General features: G+C 41.6%; 1 protein-coding gene across 1 annotated transcript; it reads left to right on the top strand.

The window, feature by feature from the left end:
- Positions 1 to 26,888, top strand: tgfbi (transforming growth factor, beta-induced). The gene is made up of 17 exons (XM_024283815.2): positions 1 to 293; positions 3,154 to 3,252; positions 14,597 to 14,661; positions 14,735 to 14,892; positions 14,960 to 15,124; positions 17,313 to 17,459; positions 18,457 to 18,598; positions 18,677 to 18,889; positions 19,167 to 19,304; positions 19,379 to 19,521; positions 21,147 to 21,283; positions 21,470 to 21,600; positions 23,102 to 23,226; positions 23,298 to 23,400; positions 26,282 to 26,349; positions 26,432 to 26,456; positions 26,524 to 26,888. The coding sequence occupies exons 1-17, from the start codon at positions 16 to 18 to the stop codon at positions 26,583 to 26,585; spliced, it is 2,199 nt and encodes a 732-aa protein (XP_024139583.2). The 5' UTR covers positions 1 to 15; the 3' UTR covers positions 26,586 to 26,888.
- The last annotated feature ends 560 nt before the right edge of the window (positions 26,889 to 27,448 follow it).

Here is a 27,448-nt window from a genome sequence, read left to right as displayed (position 1 = left end):
CCAGGAACACTGCAGATGTTGAGTGACTCCTCTTTGAAGCCAGCTGCCTCCTCCACATCTGTCTGCGCGTGCTGGCTCCTCCTCATCGTCCTCTTCCTCCTCCTTTCGGGGTATAAAGTGGACCCCGGCGCCGCTGCGGGGTCTGCAGAGAGGAGCAGGAGAGAGGAGGAAGAGGAGAAGATGAAGGCGTGTGTGCTGGTCCTGGCTTTGTCCCTGGTTCTGACCGTGTGCGTGGCCCGGTCTCCCTTCCAGACGGTTCTCCAGCACAGCCGGATCCGGGGCCGGCAGCAGGGGTGAGTGTTGTGGTGAAGCGGGTCGGAGCAGCGCGGTTCCGAACTCAGTTCTGTAGTTTAGCTGCAGGAGGATCAGCTGATGGATCCGATTAAAGTTCTGGCTTCCTCATTTTCCTCCGAGGGTTTCTGAGCTGCGACAGAAGCGGACTGGGTCTAATTTGGAGTTCATTCGAACTTTTAGTGTCTTCTGCTTCCTGAACATATGATGAAACCGAAAAGTCTCCTTTTATGCACGAATTACGGTAAACAGACAGAAACCTGTAAGTTTTTATTTAGGAAAATCATCATAAATGTCACAGAAACAAAATAAACACTTTTTATGATTTCCTTTGAAAAACAAATTTATTATAAGATCATAAATCAATTCCAGCTAATGTAACACGTTATGGTGTCTCAATTAGAGCTGACAAACGTTTATTTTAATAGTTGACTAATCACCGATTATTCTTTCCAATTAGTCGACTAATCGGATCATGTGTGAACTGGATGTAAAGCACATCTTAACCATCATTAGCTTTAAACTAGCTAAAAACTATAAATAGCATTACCTGTGATAATGTTAGTGTGAATGCTGTAAGATGAATTTGGCCACTAAAGATGCTAGTGCTGATAGCTGAAGGTGATAGCTGATAATGGTGAAGCCGATAGCCATCTATAATATTAGTTAAATGCAAAATTAGCCTAAAAAAAAAACTGAAAAAAAGCCTTAACTAGCTAAAATAGCTAGCATGTATTTTACAGATTAGCTAAACTCTAAATTAGCCTAGAAAACTGAAAAATTCCTAAATTATCCAAAATAGCTAGCATGTAAGCTGAAATATTAGCTAAACTCCAAAATACATGTCAAAATAGTTCAAAAAGCTAGCAGAATGCACTATAACTTTCAACTTTACTACACTCTGACTCCATACAATATAAAGTAACAACTAATCGGGTGTTAAATTAGTTGTTGACTATTTTAATAGTCAATTAGTCAACGATTAATTGACTAATCGTGGCAGCCCTATAGACTATCGTCTCAATTGAAACATTCAGACTTTTCAAATCCAGTTTGAAGCAGGATTTCTCCTTTAATTTATTCTGTTACCTGTGATCCATCATGGGAAGTGTCACAGACAGGCAGACAGCTGGTTCCACATGCAGCAGGTTTATTAACAGTCCACAGAGTAAGCAGGGTCAGACAGGCAGAGGTCATACACGGGCATGGGATCATCAGAGACGAGCGAGAAGATGAGTCAGAGTCCTGGCGAGGGGCAGGCGGCAGGCGGCAGGCAATCAGAGTAGCAGGGTCAGAGGCAGAAGGTCAGGTCCAGTAGTAAACGCTCAGAATTGCAGGCAGGGTGGCACAAACAAAACTTCGCAGAGAGTGAAGTGTGGAGCCAGACTATATGCTGAGGAGGTGATGAGGTGATGGGAAACAGCTGATGCTGATGAGTCCAGGTGAGGGCAGGTGGTGAGCTTAAAACTCTGGTGAGCGCTCCCTCTGGTGACTGGAGACGGTAGCACCAGATTGCTCCATGACAGGAAGCTGCAGGTTCATCACTTCATCAAGTTTGGGTTGTGGTTCTGAGTCACGTGAGGTCCAAATGCTTCTTGATTTTACTGATCTTCTCCAAAACTGTTAGAGGGAAACAGTCTGTTGTTGTAGTTGAAGCTGTTGTAACACAGGTGTAGCAGGACATGCTGGAGCGGCCGGATCATTCACTGAATACTGGGTTAGAATGGAAAATGTAAAAATATTTTTTAAAAAAATGTCAAGGAACTTAAGTCGCTAAATATTAAAAAGTACTATATTATCTGCTGAATGAGGAGTTCTTTGAGGCACTTTTTGCTACTTTGTATATAAACAGAACAAATGACAACAGATTTTGTTAAGTCGATCAATAACACAGACTAAAGATGGGGAAATATATGACTTACAAATATGAAAATACTACAACCCTTTCAAAAATCTGGTTCCTAAATGATGTGTAAAATGGAATTATAGTTTAACCCTTTAATACCGGCGCTCCAGTGTTTATGCTCTTTGATTTATTGTAATTTTTAAATTGTTAACACGATAATTCCAGTAGATTCTGAAGTAGAAAAGTGTCTCGAGCTGTAATTCTGGAACTACGTTGATCATGTTAACAATAAAAAAATATATATATATTTTGAAGTGTCACCAATGACACCTCAGGTGCTAAAGGGTTAAAATCCCCTCCAATGAAAACTGTGGTCTTGGTGTTTTTAACATGTTCTTGTGGCTTTTTTCTCATGATGGAGGAGATATTTAAGAAAAATCAAGATTAAAATGGTATTTTTGAGTATTTCTTTATTACAGTTGTTGTGAATCAGGAGCAGACAAAAAAACCAGTTCTAGATGTGACCTAAAAGCTACTACGGCAAGCCACAAGCTCGCTGCTCCGCTCAATTCTTAAGCCACAGAAGAAGAAGTTTATGAAGAAGTTTATTGATGTTTCTCATTTCAAAATATTCAGAAAAAAGAGTTACACATTTTTAAAGTAATTTTTTACTTTAATACCTAAAAATGGGCTCAAATTAGTACAATCTTGAATCAGAAGGAACACCCAAAGTAGATGACTCAGAGATTTAAGGAGTCATCTGTTCTCAGTTTGGAACTTTAAGAGACAGACGACTCTCAGAGAGACTCAATAAGGTGAAAAGCTGAACAAGAGGAAGTCAGGTTTATGCTGGAAGGATTTCTCATTCCAGGCTTGTCTTCAGGTCTGTATCCGGTGCCACAGGGTGAGACGGTCCAGTCCCTGGTTCCAGCTCCTTGATCCAGTCTTTGGCTGACTCTGTGTGTGTGTACTTGTGTGTGCTGAACTCTCTGACTCCGTTGTCTGCTTTGTTTCAGGCCGAACGTTTGTGCCATGCAGCAGGTTAAAGACACAGGCAAGAAATATTTCACCAACTGCAAGCAGTGGTACCACCGGAAGATCTGCGGCAAACCCACGTGAGTCCAGTTCTGTTCTGTGTGGGTGTGGGAGGAGCAGAGCTCCAGGATGCTTCTGGGTTTCCACCAGAACTTCTCAGCCTAACTTTACTCCTGCCAGACCCAGTCGACAGAACTTTAAATGAATCCTACTTTTCAGAGTTTACTGAAGCCCAAACTGTTGGTGAGGGTTCTAAAAGGTACGTTTTTGTTGTCGTTTGAACCAAATTTCTGGGTTCTCTGTGCCTGAAACATCGGACGCACCATGAACTGAAGAGGTCTAAACCAGACGGATCAGATCAATCACTGGAGTTCTTGAGTCGTGACTGGAAAACAGTTTCTAGATCAGGGGTGTCAATGTCAGTCGCACAACGGGCCAAAATCCAAAACACACCTTAGATCATGGGCCGACAGGATAAACATTTATTGAACAATATTTAATCTACATCCGTCCATCTCTCTTCAGAATCCCATTTGGGGTTATGGGGTTGCTGGAGCCTATCCCAGCTACTGTTGGGTGAAGCCTGAACAGGTCAGCAGTCTGTTGCAGGGTCTACATTGGTACTCTTCAGACCAGTATGAAGCCGCCTACTGGTCACCAAATGAACTGACCCGTTTTCATTTAGCTTTGGTTTCCATCTGGAAGTTAAAGGTTGGCCCTCAAAAAAGCTGCTGTGAGTTTTCTCCTTGAATAGAGTGGAACTAAAGTGTTTGTTTCCACTCCTCACACAAACAAAGCAACCCCAGGATGGATCTTCACTTTTCTGCCTCCATGATTCCTAATCCAGAAGGATCTCAGAGCTCCCTCACTAACAGAACCGTCAGGTCGGGCCGCAGCAGTGGGTTCCCGCTGAGTCAGGATTAAGTGTTTAATTTGTGTGTTCCTCGTCTTTCACTTGTTAAACTTCAGGTATGTTCCTGCAGCGTCTCTGTGGCTTTCTTTCATTTGATGCTGAGCGGCAGAGAAGCTCTGAGCTTTTTTAGAATGTATTTAGTTTCAAAAATCAGCATGTTTTTGTGTAGACCAAGTGTGTCAAAGTCGAGGGCCAGATCCGGCCCTCTGGGTAATTCTATCCGGCCCTCCAGATAATTTTATTTTGTTATTATTAATGGTCCGATGTTATCTTGCGATTATTTCTAACTTGTATCATTTTGACAAAATATATTTTTATGGAGAGTAAAATATTGAAAGTTATTTAAGGTTTAAGTTGATTTATTCTGGAATAATATTCCTGCCTTTTTATTATTCATAGTTATGTTAAAAAGTTACAGTTTTAAAGTTTTAAAAATTGGCATTCTGCTAGCTTTTTGGACTATTTTGGCATTTACTGAGATTTTTTTAGACTATTTTGAAGCTTAGCTAATGTTTCAGCTACATGCTAGCTGTTTTAGCTAACATAAGTTTTTTAGACCAATTTAGCATTTAGCTGGCTATTAACTTCAGCATTTTAACTATCAATTTCAGCGTCTTCAGCCACCAAATTCAGCTTACAGCATTCACACTAGCATTATCACAGGTAATGCTATATATCTAGTTCATGATTATGTTAAAAAGTAACAGTTTAATTTCTTTTTGTTTTAGAGTGTTCTATAAATGTTTATTTTTTTCGGCCCGCGGCCTAAGGTGTGTTTTGGATTTTGGCCCCTAGTGCGATTGAGTTTGACACCCCTGCTGTAGAGTGATTTGATGTTTTGACGAAGAACGATTAGTGAAGGTAAGCAATGACGAAGTTTTACTTGGAATGTTAGAAATTAGGTTTTTCTTTTGTTGTTGATCCACAGAGACCCCCAAACCACAAGCTCTCTGCTCCATTCTGATGCATCCACATACAGACAAATAGATCCATGAACGTCTTTGTTTTCCTCGTCTGAGCTGAAATCTGGATCCAAACTGTACAACTGGAAAGCTCCATTTGTTGCACTGCTAATCTTATGTTAGGACTACGAGGGGCTGTAAGCTATCAGAAGAGAGTGTAAACAGAGAGCTCTCAGCGATGGGAAAGGAAAGAGGGGCTGGAGTTGCTCCAAGACCACAGTCCTGCCCACAACTTTTCATTTCTAATAAACTCCTGCCACTCTGCAGAAACTATATCCTATAAAACAACACAGATTTTCTGATTTTGGATAAAAGCCTCATCCTAATTAAGAGATCACTGGGAACACTAGATCAGAAGATGATCAGAGTGGGACTCTTCTGGATTAGCTGGAACTCTGCTTCACTGCACCAGCATGTTTGAGTGAAAACCTGTGGGACTAAATAAACACATTCTTGAGTCCCACTCAGCCACAGCGCTGTGTCTCTGCAGAGATGTGAATGAGTCAGCACAGGGAGGAAGATGAGGGCCGTCTCATGAAGGATTCAGAGACCGACTCGCTGTTTTCCTGAAGGTCTGAGACATTCAGAACCCCTTCGCCATCAGAAAGGTTCTGTTTTCTGAGATGATCCAACAAATCAGCATCTTTTCTTCTTCCTCTGTGCTTTGATGAGTCCATCACACGTGTGTGACTTTAAAGTATTTTGGGGAATCAAAATATTTCCAAAGTTCTTGTACCTAAGAAGGTCTCATGAGGTGACTCAGTGGAGGTTACTGTGGACTTTTATTTTCTCTCCCAACACAATCTTTTTATTAGCTCTACATTTGGTTGATGATACTCCGATCTTTCTTCATTTCCATCAAAGAACTCCATCGCTTCCCCCTTCTTTCAGAGAGCTAACTTAATAAATGAACTAAGCCTTCGGGAGACCAATCCGTCATCATCCGGAAAGATCCATGGCTTTCTGCTGCTCCCTGTGTCCCAAACATAACTGAAGGAGCTTTGTGTGCCCAGGCAGAGTTTCTTCATCAGCTTTAGGTATCAAATGATCAAAAAGCTCCAGTGATGCTGAAGTTGCAGCTGGGTTCTTCTTGTTTGTAGGTCAATGAAGCATTCCCTTTGGCAGTTTTAGTCCTGGTCTGATCTGGTTTTGGTCCCAGCTTGGCCCTGGTTTGGTCTGAGCTGGTCTTGGTCTGACCCAGGTTTGGTCCTGGTCTGATCTAGAGCTGGTGTCCTCTGATGGTCCTCTCACTATTCCAGATTTAAAAATTCACCTGGACTCTGGTTTGGACCCAACAAGAGAACTCTGTTCATCTTGAGAAGGAGGGTCTGTGTGGTTCTGGTGTGGTTCACTTCAGTGTGGATCACAGACCAAAGAGAAGAAGAGAACCAAATGGGAAAAAAGTCTCTTTGGTTTTGGAGGATCGGATTAATCATAGATTAGTTTGAAAACGTCTCCTGGGTCTACGTGGTGGATTGAGGAGTTGGTGGTGTTCCTTCAGATGATAGTTTGAGAACAAGCAGGACCAACCACTTTTCTTCCTCCTGATTTTTACCGTCGTGGTCAGAGCTCGTTTTGGACAATAGCGCCTCCAAAGGAACAGCAGGAGTTTTTCATTGCTTCTCTCCTGGGAAGACAGTGTGAAAGCAAACCAAACCAGGTGAGGTGGGAGGCATGTATCAGCTCTGTCCTATAGCCTGTCCCAAAGACTTCAGAATCTTCTTTTTCTTCAAGGGTTCTCCAAAGCGGTTCTTTTCCACCAAATATCTACAGAAGTCTGAAGACTGAGTTTGTTTCTGCAGCCAAGAGGCAAAGACTTTTGTAGTTTGGTGACACAGGACTAGATCACTGGTTCTGTTTGCTTCATAAAGGCACTATGAGGCTTGAAGCAGATTGATCATGAGTGTCCCTTTTCAGACTGGGTTAGAAGTGAGCTCCTGAATGGAGAAGCTGTAGATTTTTTCATTGAAGGTGCTTTAAGGGAGACTTAAGGAGTCCACTGAGCTGGTTCTGGTTTCTGGGCTCCTTTCTGCTTCCCAGTTCAGGTCTTGATCCTCAGGAAGAAGATGTCTGTGGAGACCCAGGACTCCATAGAGAGACTGTTTATGTCAGGCGGCGGTGAATCAGAGAATTCAGGTTGTGGTGACGTGGGGGCGGAGCAGAGCGATGTCACTGATGTGCTCTTTTGCAATCAGGTAAATAAACCTTTTTCCTCTCAGAACAAACTCACGGGTGGGTTTCTGTGGAAACGGTTTCCTCAGCAGTCAAAGCCTTCATCTGTTTCTCATTTGATGTGTTTCCATTTCGCTCTTTAATTTTGGCTTCATGTGCTTCTCGTTTACTCTTCCTTGTCCTTTCACATCTTTCTACTCTTCTTTCTTCACCTCCTGTCTTTGGTTTCTCATCCTCCTCTGATCCTTCATCCTTCCTGGTTTCCTTCAGACTTTTTCTATCAGAATCTGGCTGGTTTTAGTAGACGGATACTCTAAGTCACACGTGCCAAAGTCAAGGCCCGGAGGTCAGATCCGGCCCTCTAGGTAATTCTATCCGGCACTCCAGATCATTATATTGTTATCAATGGCCTCATGTTATCTTTTGTTCATTTCTAAATTATATAATTTTGACAAAATATATTTTTATGGGGAGAAAAATTTTGAAAGATATTTAAGGTTTAAGTTGATTTATCCTTGAATAATATTCCTTAAAAGGTTACAGTTTTGACGTTTTAAAAATTGGAATACTGATAGCTTTTTGGACTTTTTTGGCATTTACTGAGATTTTTATAGGCTGTTTTGGAGTTTAACTAATATTTCAGCTACATGCTAGCTGTTTTGGCTAAATCTGTCTTTTTTCAGTTTTTTAAGCTATTTTGAAGTTTACCCATTTTTTTTCAGCTACATGCTTACTGTTTTAGCTAACTTAAGTTATTTTTTTTAGTTAGCTTTGTAGGCTAATTTGCCATCTAGCTAATATTTTAGCTGGTTATCAGCTTCAGCGTTTTCAGCTATTAGCGTTAGTGATTTCAGCTATCATCTTCAGCGGCCAAATTTAGCTTACAGCATTCCCACTAGCATTATCACAGGTAATGTTATATATCTAGTTCATAATTATGTTAAAAAGTTACAGTTTTAAAGTTTTTAAAATGTATTTTTAGAGTATTCAATAAATGTTTATCCTGTTCGGCCCACGACCTAATGTGTTTTGGATTTTTGCTCCTGTGCGATTGAGTTTGACATCCCTGCTGTAAGAGAAGTTGAACAGCTGAACTCAAACCCTACAAGAGCTCAGACTCAGGCCCAGTTAGCGGGGAGGATGGGTGTGGGGGTGTTTGCAGCGGGACAGACGGGTCTTTGTCTCTGAGTTTGGGGGTTTCTGTGGGAGAGGTCAGAGGTCCACACAAGGAACACTCATAACACCCCCACCCTCCTGAACCCAGCTGTTTAAACTCTGAGATCATGTCTGCATCTGTGGGGACGGCTCCGGGTCAGGTGCTGTCCCTAGAGCTCCGCCCACAAACACCTGAGAGACAGACATTTCTCCTTTAATATTTCCTCTTTAAGAAATCTGAATAAACAAAGAGAGGTTCTCAGGGTGGGTGTGGAGGCCGGGTTCCCGCCAGACAGAAGAAGGGCCAAAAGGATTCTCCTCCTCTCTGGTCCTCTTCCTCCAAAATATTTGTTGAAAAGTCAGGAACAAATAAACCCAATGTGTGATTTTCTTTTGGACAGAAACCCTGTAAGTTTAGCCAAATCAAACCAGCTGTTCTGCTGCATCGTTCTCCACCTCTCAGCTGTTGACCTCTCCTCTTTCACTCCACAGATGTTCCTTCAGCTCACAGAAACATTGCAGGGTCTAACAGTTTCTAGTGTTCTGCTCATTTCTCCAACAGTTTCTCTGACATCATCCCCTCATTCTAGTTCCTGTTTGTTAAGTGACTCCACAAATGAAAGATGTCACACACATGCAGTATGACTGTTTGCCCTATCAATAGGGCATTTTAAAAACAAAGACTTATATGTTATAGGTATTAAGGTGTGGTAGAATGAAGTTGTCCTGCACAGAAAGGACCCTTTTAATTTGAACAGGCCTTTCGTGTCTGACTTAAGCAGAACTCTAGTTGACCTGGTTAACTCGGCTGACCCTTTCATACTGCTGTTCTTTTAGACCAGGGGTCTTCAACTAAAATTTAAGGAGGTTCAGTTAGGAAAAAAATCTTGAAGTTTAGGTCCAGAAAAAAAATAATGTCTAAATATCCTGTGTAATATACTTTTAAGTAGCAGAGATTGGTGGCAAATCTGTAACTTTATTATTGTGAGATTATGGGAAACATTCAATAATCTGTGGCCACATAATATGCAGAGCAATTATGGTACATGGAAACATGGATACATATTTGGAGGAAGACTCCTAGTTTTGTCTGTAAACTTTATGTTTCTCTGAAGTTGACGGTTCTTCTTCAGGTTCTTCATGGCTTTTCTCAGAAACTCTCCAAACATGGATGTCCATATATGACGACTTGATAGTTACAATGAATTGCAATGACAGCAAGAGCTGCATTGTTTAAAATACAGACGCACAATGTTTTAGTTTTGCGTCAAGTTCAGACCCAGATGTTGGGTCATCAACGCTCAGTCCACAGTCAACATCTGGGTTAAGATCCAGACCCAGACGCTGGGTCCGCATGACCCGACATCTGGGTTAAGATCCAGACCCAGAGTCTTGGTCCACATGACCCATTAACTGGGTTAGGGTTAGGGGTTAGGGTTAGGATCTGGACCCAGATTCTGGGTATGCATGACCCAACATCTGGGTCCGTATGACCCAACATCTGGGTTAGAATGCAGACCCAGATTCTGGGCCCGCATGACCCAACATCTGGGCTAGGATCATGACCATGGTCTGCTAGTTAGTGACCCCTGTTTTAGACTGCTGGAAGTTATTCTCATGTGAGTTGAATAGAGGTGCAACAATTATTGAACTTAATGGATTTATTGATCTATATTTCTACAATCCAACCAAATCAATCAATCTAAGGCAGGGGTCTGCAACTTTTAACACCAAAAGAGTGATCTGGTCCAGTTTCAGACAGACCAGAACCCAGCAAGAGCCGCCAAATCTTTCTTAAACTTTTAGAAATTACACTTTATTTTTTATGTAGCCAGTCAACCATTCCTTTAGAAAATTTAGCTTTCAAATATTTACAATAACTGAATTAAAAATAGTGTTTTAGTTTTCTATAAATAACAACTCAATCATCTTTAATTTTGACAGCAGCAAATATCCTTTCAAAATAAAATACACTCTATGTGAAATAGTATCCTCCTGCTGCAGCAGATTTTGAATTAAACATTTAAGAAAACCAAGTCAAACATTACATTTCTTTCACGATTACAACAACTAGTTGCTAGGGTGCAGCATATGTTAGAATGTGCTAAACTCAACTGACTAATTTAATATTTATTAAAATTGATAGAACTTTTCTTAAAGCCAAAGAGCCTCAATGGATGGGTAAAAGAGCCATTTGTGGCTCTGGAGCCTCAGGTTGCAGACCCCTGGTCTAAGGGGTTGTAAGGAGTAAGCCTGCTCTTGTTTCCCGTGATCCCTATGTTTACACTCTCTCCCACTAGCTTACACCCCCTCACAACCCCAATCTAGCATCAGTGATTCAACAAAAAATGGCGAACAATATCAGGCCTATCCGATCGCACAGTTTAGATCCAGATTCCAGCTCAGGCGATCTATTTGCCTGCAAGTGGATGCATCAGAATTAGGCTCCACTTTTGGTAATTTTTTGCTAAAGAAGACCTGAAAGGATGATTTTTAGGTTGCTCAAAATGATCAAATATTGACTATTACTCCTGTCAGCAACCACAAGTTATGATATAAATTAAATCGCTAAAATAAACCCCTAAAGCTGAACATTGTCCCCCCTGTTCTCTGCTCTCTTTCTGTATCATCAGCTCATTGTTGCAGTTTTTAACCTGGGGGTTTTGGGAGGCATTTATGAGCATTCATGTGAAGAAGATGTCGGTTTAAATGGTACACGTGCAAACGTTTACTTACCTGCATTGTTTAGAAAGAATGTCCATTAACATTTTTACTTTCAGACTCTGAAATATCTCTGAGTGATTAAATAAAGGAGGCATCATTAAATGGCTTCTTTGTGGTTTTGTGTGAAAGACCGAGGGAGGGGGTTTGATCTGCAGACATGGAGGTGGCGTTCCACAGGGCTGCACTTCAGGCCTGTCCTGTTCGCCTGCTTTCACTCACAGAGATTCATCATTTCACTGTCAGTTACCCAAACATGGTTAGAAACGGAGGCTGCTGTTGGAGAGCTGTCCATGAATGCTTCTCAGAGAAGCTTCTGTTACTGTTTTACGACCTTGAGATGTGACTGAAGCTTCTGTGAAGCTGCAGGTTTACTTTGGAGCGGCTTCAGGTCTGAGTCAGAGGATGGTGATCCTCGGCGTGGCTCCTGACTGTCGTTAAACTCATATTTTCTCTGCTGGATGTTTCTGGAATGTTCCCCTTGAGCGGCTCGACCCGCTGGCTGAATTACTGCGACCTCACTCTGTTTGTTTTGTCAGAAATCCACAGCAGCCATCTTTGTTTATGTGGAGAACAAACGGGAGTGAAGTTTCCATCTGCTCCGATAATCAGTCCAGTGTGTGCCAGCACCCTCGCTCACACGGTAGCTGATCTCCATCTGTTTACATTCACTGGAGGAGCTCTGGAGCTTCTCTGCGTCTGCAGACGAGGGCTTTTCCTCGGTTTTGGAGGCGGAGGATGAAGGAGCCTGAGAGCTCCTCTGAAATAAGACCTGACCTCCTCTGTGGCTGTTTTTGACGGAAGATGACAGTTTTCAGCAGAAATGCGGGGAAGATGTGGTTGTTTAGGATCTCAGGGAAGTTCATGACGGAGTTTTCTCAGTGGGACGGAGGAGGTGATAGTGATGGAACGTCTCTGAGCGGAGGAAGTCCTGCTCCTTAAAGCTCCGGCTGTTAATGTGGTGATTCAGAAAACATCCTTCGTAAACAGTAACTGTTGAATATTTAATGTCTTTGTCAGATCAGTCTGTCTTGGTCACGTTCCTCTAGGACACGTGTCAAAGTCAAGGCCCTCCGTTTAATTCTATCCGATCCTCCGGATCTTTTTATTTTATTGGTAACTGCCTGGTGTTATCTTGTGCTCATTTCTAACTTGTATAAATTTGACAAAATATATTGGCATGGATCTGCTGGTCATGGTTCCATTGATTCATAGGTCCACACCTTCAGTCACACCTGACAGCAGAAGTCTTGATGTTTGTCAAAGCAGCTTGGTGAAGATCACGTTGCATCATTTGCACCAGAATCTTCAGACAATAGACTTCTGTTGGTTCTGAATGATCAAGAAAAAGGTGCAAACTAAAATTGCACCTGAAGGATTCTTTGTTCCACAGCAGCCACTGAGTTTTGGTTGGGTTTCAGATTCAACACAGATGTTTTCTGACTTTGTGAGCAGGAACATCAAGCTCATCTCAAGGTCTGAATCTGATTCTGCTTGGTCTCAGCAAACATTAGAAGATCTAAAAGCTGCATCAGCTACTTGTTCAGCCTTCCTCTTGAACTTCCACACTCTGGAGATCCTAAAGACATTTAGTGCAAACTTCTTTCATGTAAATCAGAGGTGTCAAACTCAATCGCACAAGGGGCCAAAACCCAAAACACACCTCAGGTCGCGGGCCAAACAGGATAAACATTTATTGAACACTCTAAAAACTACATTTTAAAACTTCAAAAACGTAACTTTTTAACATAATAATGAACTAGATATATATCATTGCCTGTGATAATGCTAGTGTGAATGCTGTAAGATGAATTTGGCTGCCGAAGATGCTGAAATTAATAGCTAAAAACGCTGAAGCTGAAAGCTGAAATCACTGAAGCTGATAGCCAGCTAAAATATTAGCTAAATGATAAATTAGCCTAAAAAAAGAAACTTAGGTTAGCCAAAACAGCTAGTAAGCAGCTTAAAAAAAACAACTTCAAAATAGCCGATAGAACAGAAAAAAGCTTAAATGGCAAATTAGCCTAAAAAAGTAAAAAATAAATAAATTAGCCAAAACAGCTAGCATGTAGCTGAAATATTAGCTAAACTCCAAAACAGCCTAAAAAAGTCTTGGTAAATGCCAAAATAGTCTAAAAAGCTAGCAGAATGCAAACTTCTCAAACTTTAAAACCGTAACTTTTTAACATAATTATGAATAATAAAAATGCAGGAATATAATTCCAGAATAAATCAACTTAAATCTTAAATAACTTTCAAAATTGTATTCTCCATAAAAATATATTTTGTCAAAAATTAGTGTAAGATAACATTGGGTCATTAATAATAATAGCAATAATATAAAATTATCTGGAGGGCCGGATCTGGCCCCCGGGCCTTGTTTTTGACACATGTGATGTAAATGTTGGAATCATTAAAACAGAATTATGAATTGTCAACCAAACCTCTGATCTCCTGCAGTCAGGACGTGTTTATGCCTCTGACTTACAGTTAACCCTTGGTTTGCCCCTGAGGCCAGATTTTACCCCTCTCTGAGGAAATGAGCTTTATGATGCCAGACAACTGCTCCACTTTTATTATGGAAATCTCTCCAGGAAGTCCCAAGGACTCTGCTCAGCCTGCATGCGTCGTTACAGCCCACATGTTGCTGGAATCTCAGCAGGTTTTCCTCAGCTCCCTCTGCTCCCTGATGCCTGTAAATCCTGCAGGTCCTGTGGTCTTAAACCTGCCATCACTGGCCAGTTTGAACTCACAGAAGTGGGTTCTCCTTGTCCTCTTCCAGTCCATTTAGTTCCACAGTATGAGCCCCTCTTGTTCCCCCTCCCTGACCTGATCTTGTGGACAGAACGTCCTGGTTTCAGCTCATATGACCTTCAGAACCAGGCTGGTCTCACCTGCAGGTCTGTTTTTGATGAACCTCCTCTGATCTGTAGAGACAAGGATTCAGAACTCTGTGGGTTCAACTCTTCTGTGGCTTTTGCAGAACTAAAGTTCTTGTAGAAGTTCTCACCTCCTCCAGCTCCACACAGCAGCTCAGCCTTACTGTGTGCAGGCCAGGATCTATCTCCAGAGTCTGAAGATTAGCTTTCAGACATGAGCTCTCTTCGCCATTCTTCACCTTCTTGCCACCACTGCTCCATAAAAGACATGAAGCATTTTGTGCTGACTCACCTCTGTTTAAGGGCAGGTGGGTTTAGGTTGGTCTGGATCATAAAACCTGAGAGGTGAAAGATGGCTTTCAGTGTACTGAAGACGTCTTCATGGGGACTGTAAAGTTGTCACGTATCTTTAAAGTTTGGCTCCGGATCCAGAACCAAGTGGAGGTCCAGGTTTAGTGTGCAGCTGAGGGACATGCCGTGAAATGATGTGTGGAGTTAAGCAGTCTTTGGAGAAAGCTCATCTTTCACTGAGGCCTTTATGGTCTCCTGTTATGAGCTCCTGATGTGAAGGAGATCGTGTTGATGGACTTGTTTCCCGCTGATGCGTGTTGTGTTCCTGCAGGGTGATCGTATATGAGTGCTGTCCAGGTTACGAGAAGATTTCTGGAGAGAAGGGCTGTCCTGCAGGTACGACACAGGACCTCTGACCCAAACCAGCGTAGGAGATGATGGAGCATTTCTCCTGATGTCTCCTCTGCAGCGCTGCCTCTGGTCAACATCTTCAACACTCTGAGCGTCGTGGGAGCCACTACCACTCATATGTACACGGAGCGAGCCTTACTGAGGGAGGAGATCGAAGGTCCCGGGAGCTTCACGTTCTTTGCTCCCAGCAACCAGGCCTGGGCCGCCCTGCCAGCAGTCAGTACGAGAAACCAACATACACCGACACGACACGGTGATGCTCACAAGAGTCTGTCTGCTGCAGGAGATCCTGGACGCTCTGGTGAGTAACGTGAACATCGAGCTGCTGAACGCTCTTCATTACCACATGGTGAACCGGAGGCTGACGTCTGAGGAGCTGAAGCACGGCTCCGTCATCACCTCCATGTACCAGGACTTAACCGTGCACATCAACCACTACAAAAACGGGGTAAACGGACAAAGCAGCAGCACCTTACACAGCTCCTGTGTCCAGTAGGAAAACTGAGGTGGCTTCCTGAACCAGACATTTATGACAAACACAGAGCTTTCCATGGAGAGCTTTTTCAAAAGGTTGTTTAGGAGCTTGTTGGATTTAAAAAAAAAACATAAATTTTATACGGAGTATACACAGAAAGTTTTTTATTCTTACTTATAAGTGCAAATTCCTCAGATTTCTGGAACTATTTCAGGGGTTTCCAATAATAGTAATAATAATAATAATGGATTGGGTTTTTCCTGAAACTCAAAGTGTGTACAAGTATCTATTATTCATTTACGCACTAGGGGGGAGTGGCTGGCCCAAGGACACAACCACAGTTGCCTGAGGGGAGTGGGATTTGAACTACAGACTCTTTGATCAATGGCCGACCTGTTCAACCACCTGAGCCGCTTCTGCCCGAGAATATACTGAGATTTTTAAAGAGAAACAGCTAAACCAAATTTCTTGTTAGAAACCCCTTGAGAAATAGTTTTCAGAAGTAGATCAGTCCGAGAGTTTTCATAGTTGAGCTGAATTTGCTTCTCAAATTGTGAAAACTTGTGTAAATGTTAACCTTAAATACCATTTTTTACATTCAAGACCAAACAAATCTGATATCAACCACACAAAACCTCATATCTACGCTACAAAATGACAACTGGAAGGGATAAAGCAAAATGTAAAAACTCTTTTGGATCACTATTTGAACAAACCACAATAAAAATGCACAATTACTAAAATCAATACTGCTTTTGAAAAATATCACTTCTCTCGTCCTCCCAATGCCTGCTCCTGCAGCCTGCCTCAATCAATCAATCCACCAATCAATCAATCAATCAATTAAACTTTATTAATCCAAAGGGAAAGTGGTGAACAACACATACAAGACATGATGCCTAATGCAGGCCAGCAGCCACGCAAATCTCACGGCGCTAGTCGCCCAGAAAAGACACATGAGGAGGGTACAGGAATGATGTCAGAAATCAAGGATCTTTGATCTGTATCGCAGTAGAATGGCATAGACTGAAGTACAAACAAAAACACATCAACACAGAAACACATTCATGTAACAAAAGTCCAAACAGACTCCCACACGTCCAGCCTGGTCGCGACCATGTGTCATCGCTCTACAGAACAAGGAAAGAAAGGTCACCAAGGCGTTGAATCTTGGGAAAGGCTGGTGGAGAGGGGAGGAATGCCTCCTGTGGTCTTTGAGGGAATTGCAACACCAATAGTAGCCCCGGCATTTATTCCAAATATCTGACAGCCAGCCCGGTGTTTAGAGACAGCTGTCTGTTGGAGACTGGTGTTCCTTCCATCACAGACAGAATGGTGATGGGTTCATTTTGCGGTCAAATTTGCACCTTTCCGTCTTTGCTTAATGATCCTAGTTCAAACCAGTTCTTCTAATTTCCTTTCTTTGCACTTTCAATCGTTTGCTGTCGTTCCTTTAAATACAGCATCTTCTCAATATCTTGCATAATTCTTTGATACATTTAGGATCCACCTTAAATGTCACGCAGATTCCTCACCAGAATTTTCTTTGGCGACTGCCACCGCATGAAGTTTTAACGCCAAATAGAAAGAGAGTTTCTTGGCCATCGCTACACCGACTCACAACACAAATACCACAGATACCCGACGTCTGCACGACTGTCTAACCACAGTTTTTACTCTTGAAGGAGCCCTGGTACTATTAGAAACTGATGTAAACATGTGATGCCTAAACGGCTGTACTTAACCCTCCACTCTTTCTCAGTATAAATTCATTAAAGTGGTTGAGTGTTTTGCTACTTATTAATAATAATAAATGTCATATTTTACATTGAGTCATCAAACACAACCTACAACACATCATTAAGATTGTTAAGTCTGGTTCAGTATATTATAACATGTTTTAACAAATGACATCATGATGTGAAATGTAAAAACACAACATAAAACACAGTTTTTAAAATGTTTGTAAATCACAGTTTGATGGACATCTTTGCCTGTCATGTGACAAATTCTTTATACCAAGTTGTTTCCGTGTCGAGCATACCATGACACTCGGTGGAAGCATGAGGACCCCCTGTGGCAGCCCCGTGTCAGTGCTTGAGACACCCGTCACACGGATGGGCGTGGTCTGTGCAGTAACACACTTTCACTCATCTCACAGATCATCACAGTGAACTGTGCACGTCTTATCAAACCTGATCAGCACGCCACCAACGGGATTGTGCACGTGATCGACCGTGTCATCACAGCCACCTCCAGTAATCTGCAGACCTTGATTGAAATCGAGGATGACCTGGAAACGTTAAGAGTGAGTACGCTAAGTTCACACTGGCTCTTCAGATTTCCTTGTAAAGGTTTGGAGAAAATGTGTGTAATGTCAAACCCAGTGTCGATCCTTTCTCACCATGGAATCATTTTATAAATTGGATCCACTGCAGTCTTCTGATTCACTAACCTTTGGTTTAAACATGTCTCAAAGTCAAGGCTCAGGGGCCTGATCCGGCACTCCGGGTAATTCTATCCGGCCCTCCCGATTATTTTATATTATTGTTATTATTATTATTAACCCGATGTTACCATACTCTAATTTTTAACTTGTATAATTTTGACAACATATATTTTTATGGAGAGTAAAATATTGAAAGTTATTTAAGGTTTAAGTTGATTTATTCTGAAATGATATTCCTGCCTTTTTATTATTCATGATTATGTTAAAAAGTTACAGTTTTAAAGTTCTAGAAATTGTCATTCTGTTAACTTTTGGACTATTTTGGCATTTACTAAGATTGTTTAGGCTGTTTTGGAGTTTAGCTAATATTTCAGCTACACGCTAGCTGTTTTGGCTAACCTAAGTTTTTTTTTTTTTTTTTTTTTTTTAAGCCAAATTTGGCATCTAGCTAATATTTTAGCTGGCTATGAGCTTCAGCGTTTTCAGCTATTAGTTTTAGTGATTTCAGCTATCAACTTAAGTGTTTTCAGCTGTCAGCTTCAGTGTTTTTAGCTATCAATTTCAGCATCTTCAGCTATCAGCACTAGCATCTTCAGCGCTCAAATTCATCTTACAGCATTCACACTAACATTATCACAGGAAATGCTATATATCTAGTTTATAATCATGTTTAAAAGCTACAGTTTAAAAAAAAATGTTTTAGTGTGTTTAATAAATGTTTATCCTGTTCAATCAATGTGTTTTTAATTTGGCCCCCTGTGCGATTGGGTTTGACAGTCCTGATTTAAAGGAAGTGTTCGGGTCAGCTGCAGGGAGCTGAAATTTCAGCTTCTGGTTTCCTGCATTTATCTCTTAGACAGCCATGGCTGCCGCAGGTTTCACCACCATGCTGGAGGGTGAAGATCAATACACCATTTTTGCCCCCACCAACGAAGCCTTCAGGAAGATTCCTGAAGAAACCCTGAAAAGGATCTTGGGAGATCCAGTGGCCCTGAAAGGTGCCTAGAAAAACTTGTTTGATGCATTACAGACAACCTTCGTGTGGCAGCTCAGGTAAAGTCCGTCTCTGTCTTCAGACCTGCTGAACTACCACATCCTGAAGCACATACACTGTGCCGAGTCCATCGTGTCAGGAACGCCGATGGAGACTCTGCAGGGAACTGTTCTGGAGGTCGGCTGTGACGGAGAACAGATGACCCTGAATGGAAAGGCCATCGTCAGCCAGAAGGACAAGCTGGGAACCAACGGAGTGATCCACTACATCAACGAGCTGCTGATCCCAGACTCTGGTACTGCAGAACCCCAGCTACATGTAACATTTTAATAAATACAATAGAGAGCAAAACCTGCTAACACTACATGTAATACTTGGAGCACACTGCTTGTTGGAGGGAGGTTGTAATAGCCGTATTAACGTAATGGTAACAGTAATGAAGACCTGTCAGAATACTGTTCACTAAACACCATTCAACTAACAGTAGGAGGATTGTATTAGTAGCATTATCAGTCACCAGTACTCGTACTTCCAGTGGTGTCAGGTGTTGTATCAGGCTTTGTGTGTTCCAGCTAAGACACTGCTGGAGTTGGCTGAAGGCTCAACCGTTTCCACGGCAACCAAGCTGTTTGTTGGCGCTGGTCTGTCGTCCCGTCTGACTGGTTCTGAGGCTCTGACCATGCTGGCTCCTGTGAACGAGGCCTTCAGAGGTGACACTCACCCCCCGAGTGTGTGAGCATCTGTTTGTGGGTTTGATTTAACCGCCTGATCACCTGTCCTGCAGGAAGTCCAACAATGACTCCTGACCTCCGGAAGCTGTTGACCAACCACATCCTGAGGGATCAGCTGTCCTCCAAGTCTCTGTACCACGGTCAGGAGCTGGAGACGCTGGGAGGCCTCAAGCTCAGAGTCTTTGTCTACAGAAATGTAAGAAAGCATCCATGAATGTTTCTGTTCATCTCTCAATCCACCTGTCCGACCATCCCTCAGTTCAGTCTGTTTCTAATGCCCAATTCTCATCTAAAGTTGCTTCAAAAAAGCGTCAGACGGAGCCTTCATCTAATTCCTCTGTTCATCCATTCTGGCTCTCGTTTGTTTCCACATCCCCTCTCTTCACTGCACATTCTGACTTCTGCATCTCCAGCAGACGCTTTTCAGTTTTTCTGCCTTCTTTTGACCCCTGGTCCTCTTTGAGACTTGGCTTAGATCTGAGGTGTAAAACTCAGTCGCACAAAAGGCCAAAATCCAAAACACACCTTAGGTCACGGGCCGAACTGGATAAACATTTATTGAACACTAAAACTACATTTTTAAAACTTTAAAACTGAGACTTTTTAACATAATTATGAACTAGATATATAGCATTACTTGTGATAATGCTAGTGTGAATGCTGTAAGCTGAATTTGGCAACTGAAGATGTTAGTCCTGATAGCTGAAGATGCAGAAATTGATAGCTAAAAACGCTGAAGCTGAAAGGTGAAAATGTTGAAGCTAAATGCCAAATTATCATAAAAAACAAAAAAATGAAAAACTTAGGTTAGTTAAAACAGCTAACTTGTAGCTGAAAAAATAAACTTCCAAAAAAATTAAAAAAAAGCCTAAATTGCCTTAAACAGCGAGCATGTATCTGGAATATTAGCTAAACTCTAAAACAGCCTAAACAACAACAACAACAAAAAATCCTAAATTAGCCAAAACAGCTAGCATGAGGCTGAAATATTAGCTGAACTCCAAAATAGCATAAAAAATCTTAGTGAATGCCAAAATAGTCTAAAAAACTAGCAGAATGATAATTTCTAGAACTCTAAAACAGTAACCTTTTAACATTCATTCATCCATCCATCTTCCAGACCGCTTTGTCCCGTTCGGGGTCGCAGTGGTGCCGGAGCCTAACCCGGCTACTGAAGGGCGAAGGCGGGGTACACCCTGGACAGGTCTCCAGTCTGTCTCAGGGCCTCAATCACACACACATTCACTCACACATTCACACCTAGGGACAATTTAGAGTCACCAATTAACCTATGAAGCATGTTTTTGGACGGTGGGAGGAAGCCGGAGTCCCCGGTGAAAACCCACGCATGCACGGGGAGAACATGCAAACTCCACACAGAAAGGTTCCCCGTTGATTAGCCAGAGGGCCGGATCTGGCCCCCGGGCATTGACTTTGACACCTTCTCAGTCTGGAGCCATTTCTGGTTTAGGATCTGGACAGATGAAAAGTTGCTTTGTACAAGTAGCTTTAATGATCAGTCTGAGGATCACAAGGACCGTGTGATTTGGTAAAGGTCATTGAAGCTCTTTTCATCTTCTGGAGCTTCTTAAAACAAGAACTTTAACCTACAGTTTGTCTGACTGGACCAGAAGGTTTAAAGACTGGTAAATAACCAGTTGTGTGCGTGATTGTATTTTGATTGATTCTCCATTACATCTCCTGGTTTATCTTCCTCACAGAGTTTTCTAGATAAACTCTTCTAGACTGAACTTTTGTTAACAGTTGACAGTCAAACGTGGACATGTTTCTGACCTGTCGGTGTTTCCTGTGTGTATGTAGAACCTGTGCATTGAGAACAGCTGCATCGCTGCACACGACAAAGTTGGACGCTTTGCCTCCATGTTCACCGTTGACAAAGTTCTGGTTCCACCGATGGGCACCATCATGGACGTTCTGAAGGCTGACAATCGCTTTAGGTGAGCTCCTCCGTGAACCTCACCTGATCCATCAATCTCTCCTCCTCTTAGAGGATATATGGTGTTCTGGGAAGAAAAGCACAATGCTGCCCCCTACAGACCAAAAACAGCTCCTGAGCAAACATGGAGTCAGCATTGGTGAATAATACTGTGATAAAAAAAAATCCTGTTGTCTCCTTCTAACAGCCAGCTGGTTGGAGCAATCCAGACGGCTGGAATGACAGAACTCCTGAACCAGCAGGGGGTGCTCACCTTCTTTGCTCCTACAGACACTGCATTCAGAGAGATGCCCCAGGCGGAGCTGAACAGACTGCTGCGTGAGTGTTAGACAGAACCATTTTGATGATTATTACAGGGAAGAAGACACATTGAATAACTACTTTAACTTGTATTTCTATTATAATCAAATGTGTGCTCATTCATTCAAAAAAATGCTTCAGCTCCCCCTCTAAAAAAAAGGTTGGTAAGACTCGTATGTAAGTGTGTAAGACTGGTTACCCGTACGGCGTGAAAATGGAGTTTACCTAATATTTAGGCAACATGCTAAGATTTTTGGCTAATTTGTTATCTACTGGGATTTTTTAGGCTAATTTAGAGTCAAGCTTCTATTTTAGCAACATGCTAACATTTTTGATCAAAATATTTAAGTGACAAATTGTCTCTTACATGATAACACTTCAAGTAGTCCATCCCTCCATTTCTGACAAGTCCAGGATTTTGTGAAATCAAGGGTCCCCAAACTCTTTCTAGTGAGGACCACATAACTGTTTTCTTCTCTGATGGGGGGCCGGGGTCAGTTTGTAGGCTAACAGAAAAAGTGTAAAAATCAGAACCTAAATGTAAAGATTTACAGTTTTCCAGAAAGCCACACATAGCCAAATTGTAAATAATTCATTTCTGTAATCTTCATATAGAACATAGTACTAAAACATTTTAAAAACTAGATATATAGCATTACCTGCGATAGATTAATAGCTGAAAATGCTTAAATTGATAGCTAAAAGCACTGAAGCTGATAGCTGAAAATGCTGAGGCTGATAGCTAACTAAAATATTAGCAAATTGCCAAATTAGTGAAAAAAAACTCCAAAAATTCAAAATTAGCCGAAACAGCTAACATGCGGCTGAAATTTTAGCTAAACTTCAACATATCCTAAAAAAACTGAAGAAAATACTAAATTACCTAAAACAGCTAGCATGTAGCTGAAATATTAGCTAAATCCAAAATTAGCCCCAACAAACTGGAAAAATGTCTAATTTAGTCAAAACAGTTTTGGGGGCCGGGCCAGATCCGGCCCGCGGGCCGTAGTTTGGGGACCCCTGCTCTCATCTGCACGGTGGCGCAGTGGTTAGCGCTCTTGCCTCACAGCGAGAAGGCCCCGGTTCGACTCCCGGCTGGGACCTTTCTGTGTGGAGTTTGCATGTTCTCCCCGTGCATGCGTGGGTTTTCACCGGGGACTCCGGCTTCCTCCCACCGTCCAAAAACATGCTTCATAGGTTCATTGGTGACTCTAAATTGCCCCTAGGTGTGAATGTGTGAGTGAATGTGTGTGATTGAGGCCCTGCGACAGACTGGAGACCTGTCCAGGGTGTACCCCGCCTTCGCCCTTCAGTAGCCGGGTTAGGCTCCAGCAGTCCCGTGTCCCCCTAAGACACAAGGCAGGAAGATGAATGATGAATATCCTCTAAAGATGGTGGAGTGTACAGAGCAGTCAAACCAAAAAGTCTGGTGACCCCACAGTCTGTCCATCCCTGTCGTTGGGTGGAGGTGGGGTTGGTTTAAGGTAGATGTGGAGCCAACCTGTCTGTTTTTTTGCAGGTAACTCTCAGCAGCTGTCGGCTGTGCTCCGGTTGCACATGGTGGCCGGCATGCTGGTCAGCGGGGGCATCAGCTCTCACATCCGAATGCCGTCTCTGCAGGGAGAGAAGCTGGAGCTGAACAAGGTCAGGAACCTGGTTGGTTCAGAGTCCTGTTCAATGACAGTTTCACTGAAACTGCCACGTGTGTGTTTCAGCGCAACTACACCGCCCACGTCAACAAGGTCCCTGTGGTCGAGGCGGACCTGATGGCGACCAACGGGGTCGTTCACGCCGTCAACAGCATCATCAAGTCGCTGCGTGAGTCCAACTTTCAGATTGTCTACATTTTCAGGTTCCTCTCCTTACAACTGTGGCTTTTGACTGATTTTCAGTCAACCTCTTTGAAGCTGCATTCACACCAAACGTGAATTTCACATAGTTTGACGGGTCACCGCGTCGCATCTGCCAATCAGGAACTCGGCTTTGGGATTAGTCCCTTTTTCAGCACAATTGTCTCATAATTGGGAGTAAAACTATTCTGAAAGCAGAAGAAGTGGACTAAAGATAAGTGACTGAAGGCTTCAGAAATCCTGGAGAGTTGTTGATCGAGTCCACTTTTAAGGTCTTGAGGCAGTCTGGCTGCTCAGATCAGAAACAGGTCTGGAGGATTTCTGCTCAGCGTGCTTTGAGTTCAAGGTTTCCTTCCGTCCTGTTAGTCGTTTTTCTCTGAATTTTTTATGACAAACACTAAAAGTAAGTCCTGTTAGAGGAAAAGGAAATAGACAGGAAATGATATATTGAACATAAATCCCAGATATAAACCATCAGATCCTTGAGGCAAAATATTGGGTTTAAAGAGTTCCTCACAGAGCAAGTTTGGATAATTCAGGTCTGAGAATAAAAAGATATTAGAGACGGTCAACATTTGTATTGAAAACATTGTTTCTTGTAGTTGATGGTAGCACTACTGTTCCCATACAGGTTTCAGTATTTTCACACCTTCGTTAACCCTTTAACACTGGAGCTCCAGTCTTTGTCTTCTTGGATTTACTCTAACCTAATCCTAATCCTAATGCTAGATTTATTTTCTATGAAAGTTGGAAGGATGAGAGTAAAAATTGAGAGAAAAGTGTAAAAATATTCATGTGCATCTAAGAAAAGTGTTGAAAATGTGTAGAGAGGAGTCCCCTCCGTCACCCCGTGTCCCAGTGCCCCCATGAAAAATTAGGATCAACTCAGCAGCAAAAACTTAAAAATCTGAATTGAAACTGAAAACAGAAAACTGAAGGTTAAGATTCAGAAAAGCAAAGACAAAAAAGTTAAAAATTAATAACAGCAGCTTTTACTAATGGATAAATTATGTTTCATTTGGTAATTTTTACATTTATAGTTTTTTTATTCAAATTTTTAGTATTTTTTTTTTAATTTTCAAGATTTATTTCAAGTTTTTCAGTTTTTTTTCAAATTTTCAAATCATTTATTTTCAAGTTTTCCCTTTTTTTCAAATTTTCAAAAGAAAAAATCAGTTAGAATGTCTATTTCTCAAGTTTTCAACCTGTTTTTTCATTAACGTTAAGCTGATCCTGATTTGACCCCATACTGTCGTCTCAGGGAGGAACTAAAGTTGACAAAACCCATAAAAAAAACAACCACAGTTGCAACATTTGATCATTTGGCGGCGCTGTTGTCCACACAAGCCCTTACCAGGACAAAAGAAGAAGTTGAAAGACGGCTGGTCCAATTAATCCCTTGATTATCACGGCACCGCGTTAACCCTGCAGACATTTTTAAACATTTTTGGTTCCTCCTTCCTCAGTTTCTTCCTCAGTTTCTTCCTCAGTTTCTTCCTCTGTTCCAGACACACAGAGCTTACACCAGTACTTCCATTTGGTTTTCTTCATCTCTTTGCCCCACAAACTCCGTCTGCATTCACACTGAGGTGAACCGCACCAGAGTTCATCTTTTGCAAATGAACTCTGGTGAGTTTTGGAAAAGGACCAGAGTTTTCTTGTTTGGTCCAAACCAGACATCAGGTGATGATCCAAGAGGACTATCAGAGGAAATCAGGTCTGATGTGGATCAAAGTTTGATATGAATGATCTGTAAGATCATATGAACATATGATGATAAAGCTGTCTGGACACTGTCCTTTTTTTATCATTTTTGTTCAGTTAAGGTAAGTGTGTTTATAGTGCAGAGAGGGGCAAACTTTCTCACTCATGGGTCATTAGGGTTCTAAAATTTGACAAAGGGCCAGACCAGGAGTAGATTTGTGGTGTATTTTGTTAATTCACCTCATAAAAGAAAGAAATTACACAGGATCTAGATAAAAATATACATTAATGTTGATTAAAAATTACTTTAAAAAATAAAATTTTGTAGTTTTTATATCAAAACTGTGGTTTTTGTTCTTATTTTACTGTCATTTTCACCAATGGGTTGATGTCCCTACAGGGGAACTCAGGGAAAAATCGGAAAAAATAACTGTCTGACTTGCAAAAGACACATGAATATCGGCAAACATAACAAATGTTTAAACATTACATCAGTGGTGTCAAACTCAGCTCGGGCCGAGCAGAGAAACATTTATCAAACACTCTAAAACTACATTTTGAAAACTTTACAGCTGTAACTTTTTAACATAATTATGAACTATATAACTGTACCTGTGATAATGCTAGTGTGAATGCTGTAAGCTGAAATTGGCCCCTGAAAATACTGAAATTGATAGATAAAATCACTGAAGATGATAGCTGAAAACGCTGAAGCTGATATCCAGCTAAAATATTAACTAAATGCTAAATTAGCCTAAAAATCTAAAACAAAAAACATAGGTTAGTCAAAACAGCTAGCATGTAGAAGAAGAAATAGATAAATGTCAAAATATTCTAAAAAACTGAAAAAAGCCTAAATTTGCCAAAAAAGCTAACATGTAGCTGAAATATTAGCTAAACTCCAAGATAGCCTAAACAATTTTAGCAAATGACAAATTAGTCCCAACAGCTAGCATAAAGGTAAATTTTTAAAACTTTAAATCAGTAACTTTTGAACATAATTATGAATAATAAAAGATTAAATACTTTAACACGCCACATATGGCCACAGTTTGCACACCCATATTCTAGAGTTTAGTGAGCTTTGGGCGGAGCCTGCTGTGAGTGTGGGCGGTGCTGATGCTCTGCTGTTGGTGTGTCTGCAGCTCCAAAGGTGGACAGAGAGCAAGCAGACGGGCCGTCTACTCAGATGAGATCAGCCGCCTCCTTCAGGGTGAGAGCATCATGGACGTGAACCTAAAACACCCGTCCACTTCCTTCAGAGGGATGCTGACGCCCTTCTCTTTGTCTTGCAGGTGGACTCCAGGAGCTTCCGGAACGGTGAGTGTCTGATGTTCAGTTTAAGATCTAAAGCGGGTTTATGGCATGATTCTCTTTGTTCTTTCAGATGATCTTTTTCAGAAGGTCCTGAAGAGCCATTCCAGCCGGGCGATGAAAAATAGTCAGTAAGACGACGAGAAGCAGGACCGTGAGGACATCTGAGGGGGCAGCCATCTCTGGATATTTGAGGAGCTGTTGAGGTTCTGGGTGGGCTTCCTGTTCCTGTGTGACGAGGAGAAAAGCTGTTCTTAAGAGTTTTTTACATTGTTACCAAACCAGTGTTTGTTCAAGTTCATTCTTCCTGGGTGAACTTTTGTAAGGAGTATTTTTCCTGGAGTCCTCCTGTCAAACAGACACTATGAGGGAGAAGAACTTTCAGGAGCTTTCCTTTGAGTTTTTGTAAAATAAAGCTGAAATGCGACCTCGCCATGACTCTTTTGTCTTTTTTGTCAAAACGTTAAGCTTCAGAAATCCATAAACCATGACGAAACATTCTCGTGTGACGTATGTGTTTGGAGTTTTGTTCATTAAACCCCCCCTCTGATGAAAATGCTCTTTTTTAACATGTCTGTGTGGCATTTTTCTTATGAAAGAGAAGAAATATAATACAAAATCATTTCGTTTTTGTATTTCCGAGTATTTCTCCTTTTAAATTTCTGTCAATCAAACTATCACATACAAACTGCCACACCCCCTCAGAGGAGATTTTGGAAACAGAGGCTTCACATCAACATGAAAAATGGCTTTTAAAGACATTTAGGTTGTGGGATTTTGGTTAAAAACTTCATAATCAAAAAATGACTGGGAATGTCTTTTTAAAATAAAAAAAAAATGTCATGGGGGACTTTAAAACATTCAGAAATAAAACACTGATAACAAGCAGAGAAAACGTGTTAACAGCCAGACAAAGATGACAAGCGGAGTCAAAGGGGGCTGAGAACATTCTCACTTCTCAACTTTATTGAAAGTTTGTGAAACATTCTTCTCTTAGA

The sequence above is a fragment of the Oryzias melastigma genome, linkage group LG10, assembly GCF_002922805.2.
Source record: "Oryzias melastigma strain HK-1 linkage group LG10, ASM292280v2, whole genome shotgun sequence".
NCBI lineage: Eukaryota > Metazoa > Chordata > Actinopteri > Beloniformes > Adrianichthyidae > Oryzias > Oryzias melastigma.
This window is presented reverse-complemented; position numbering and strand designations above follow the sequence as displayed.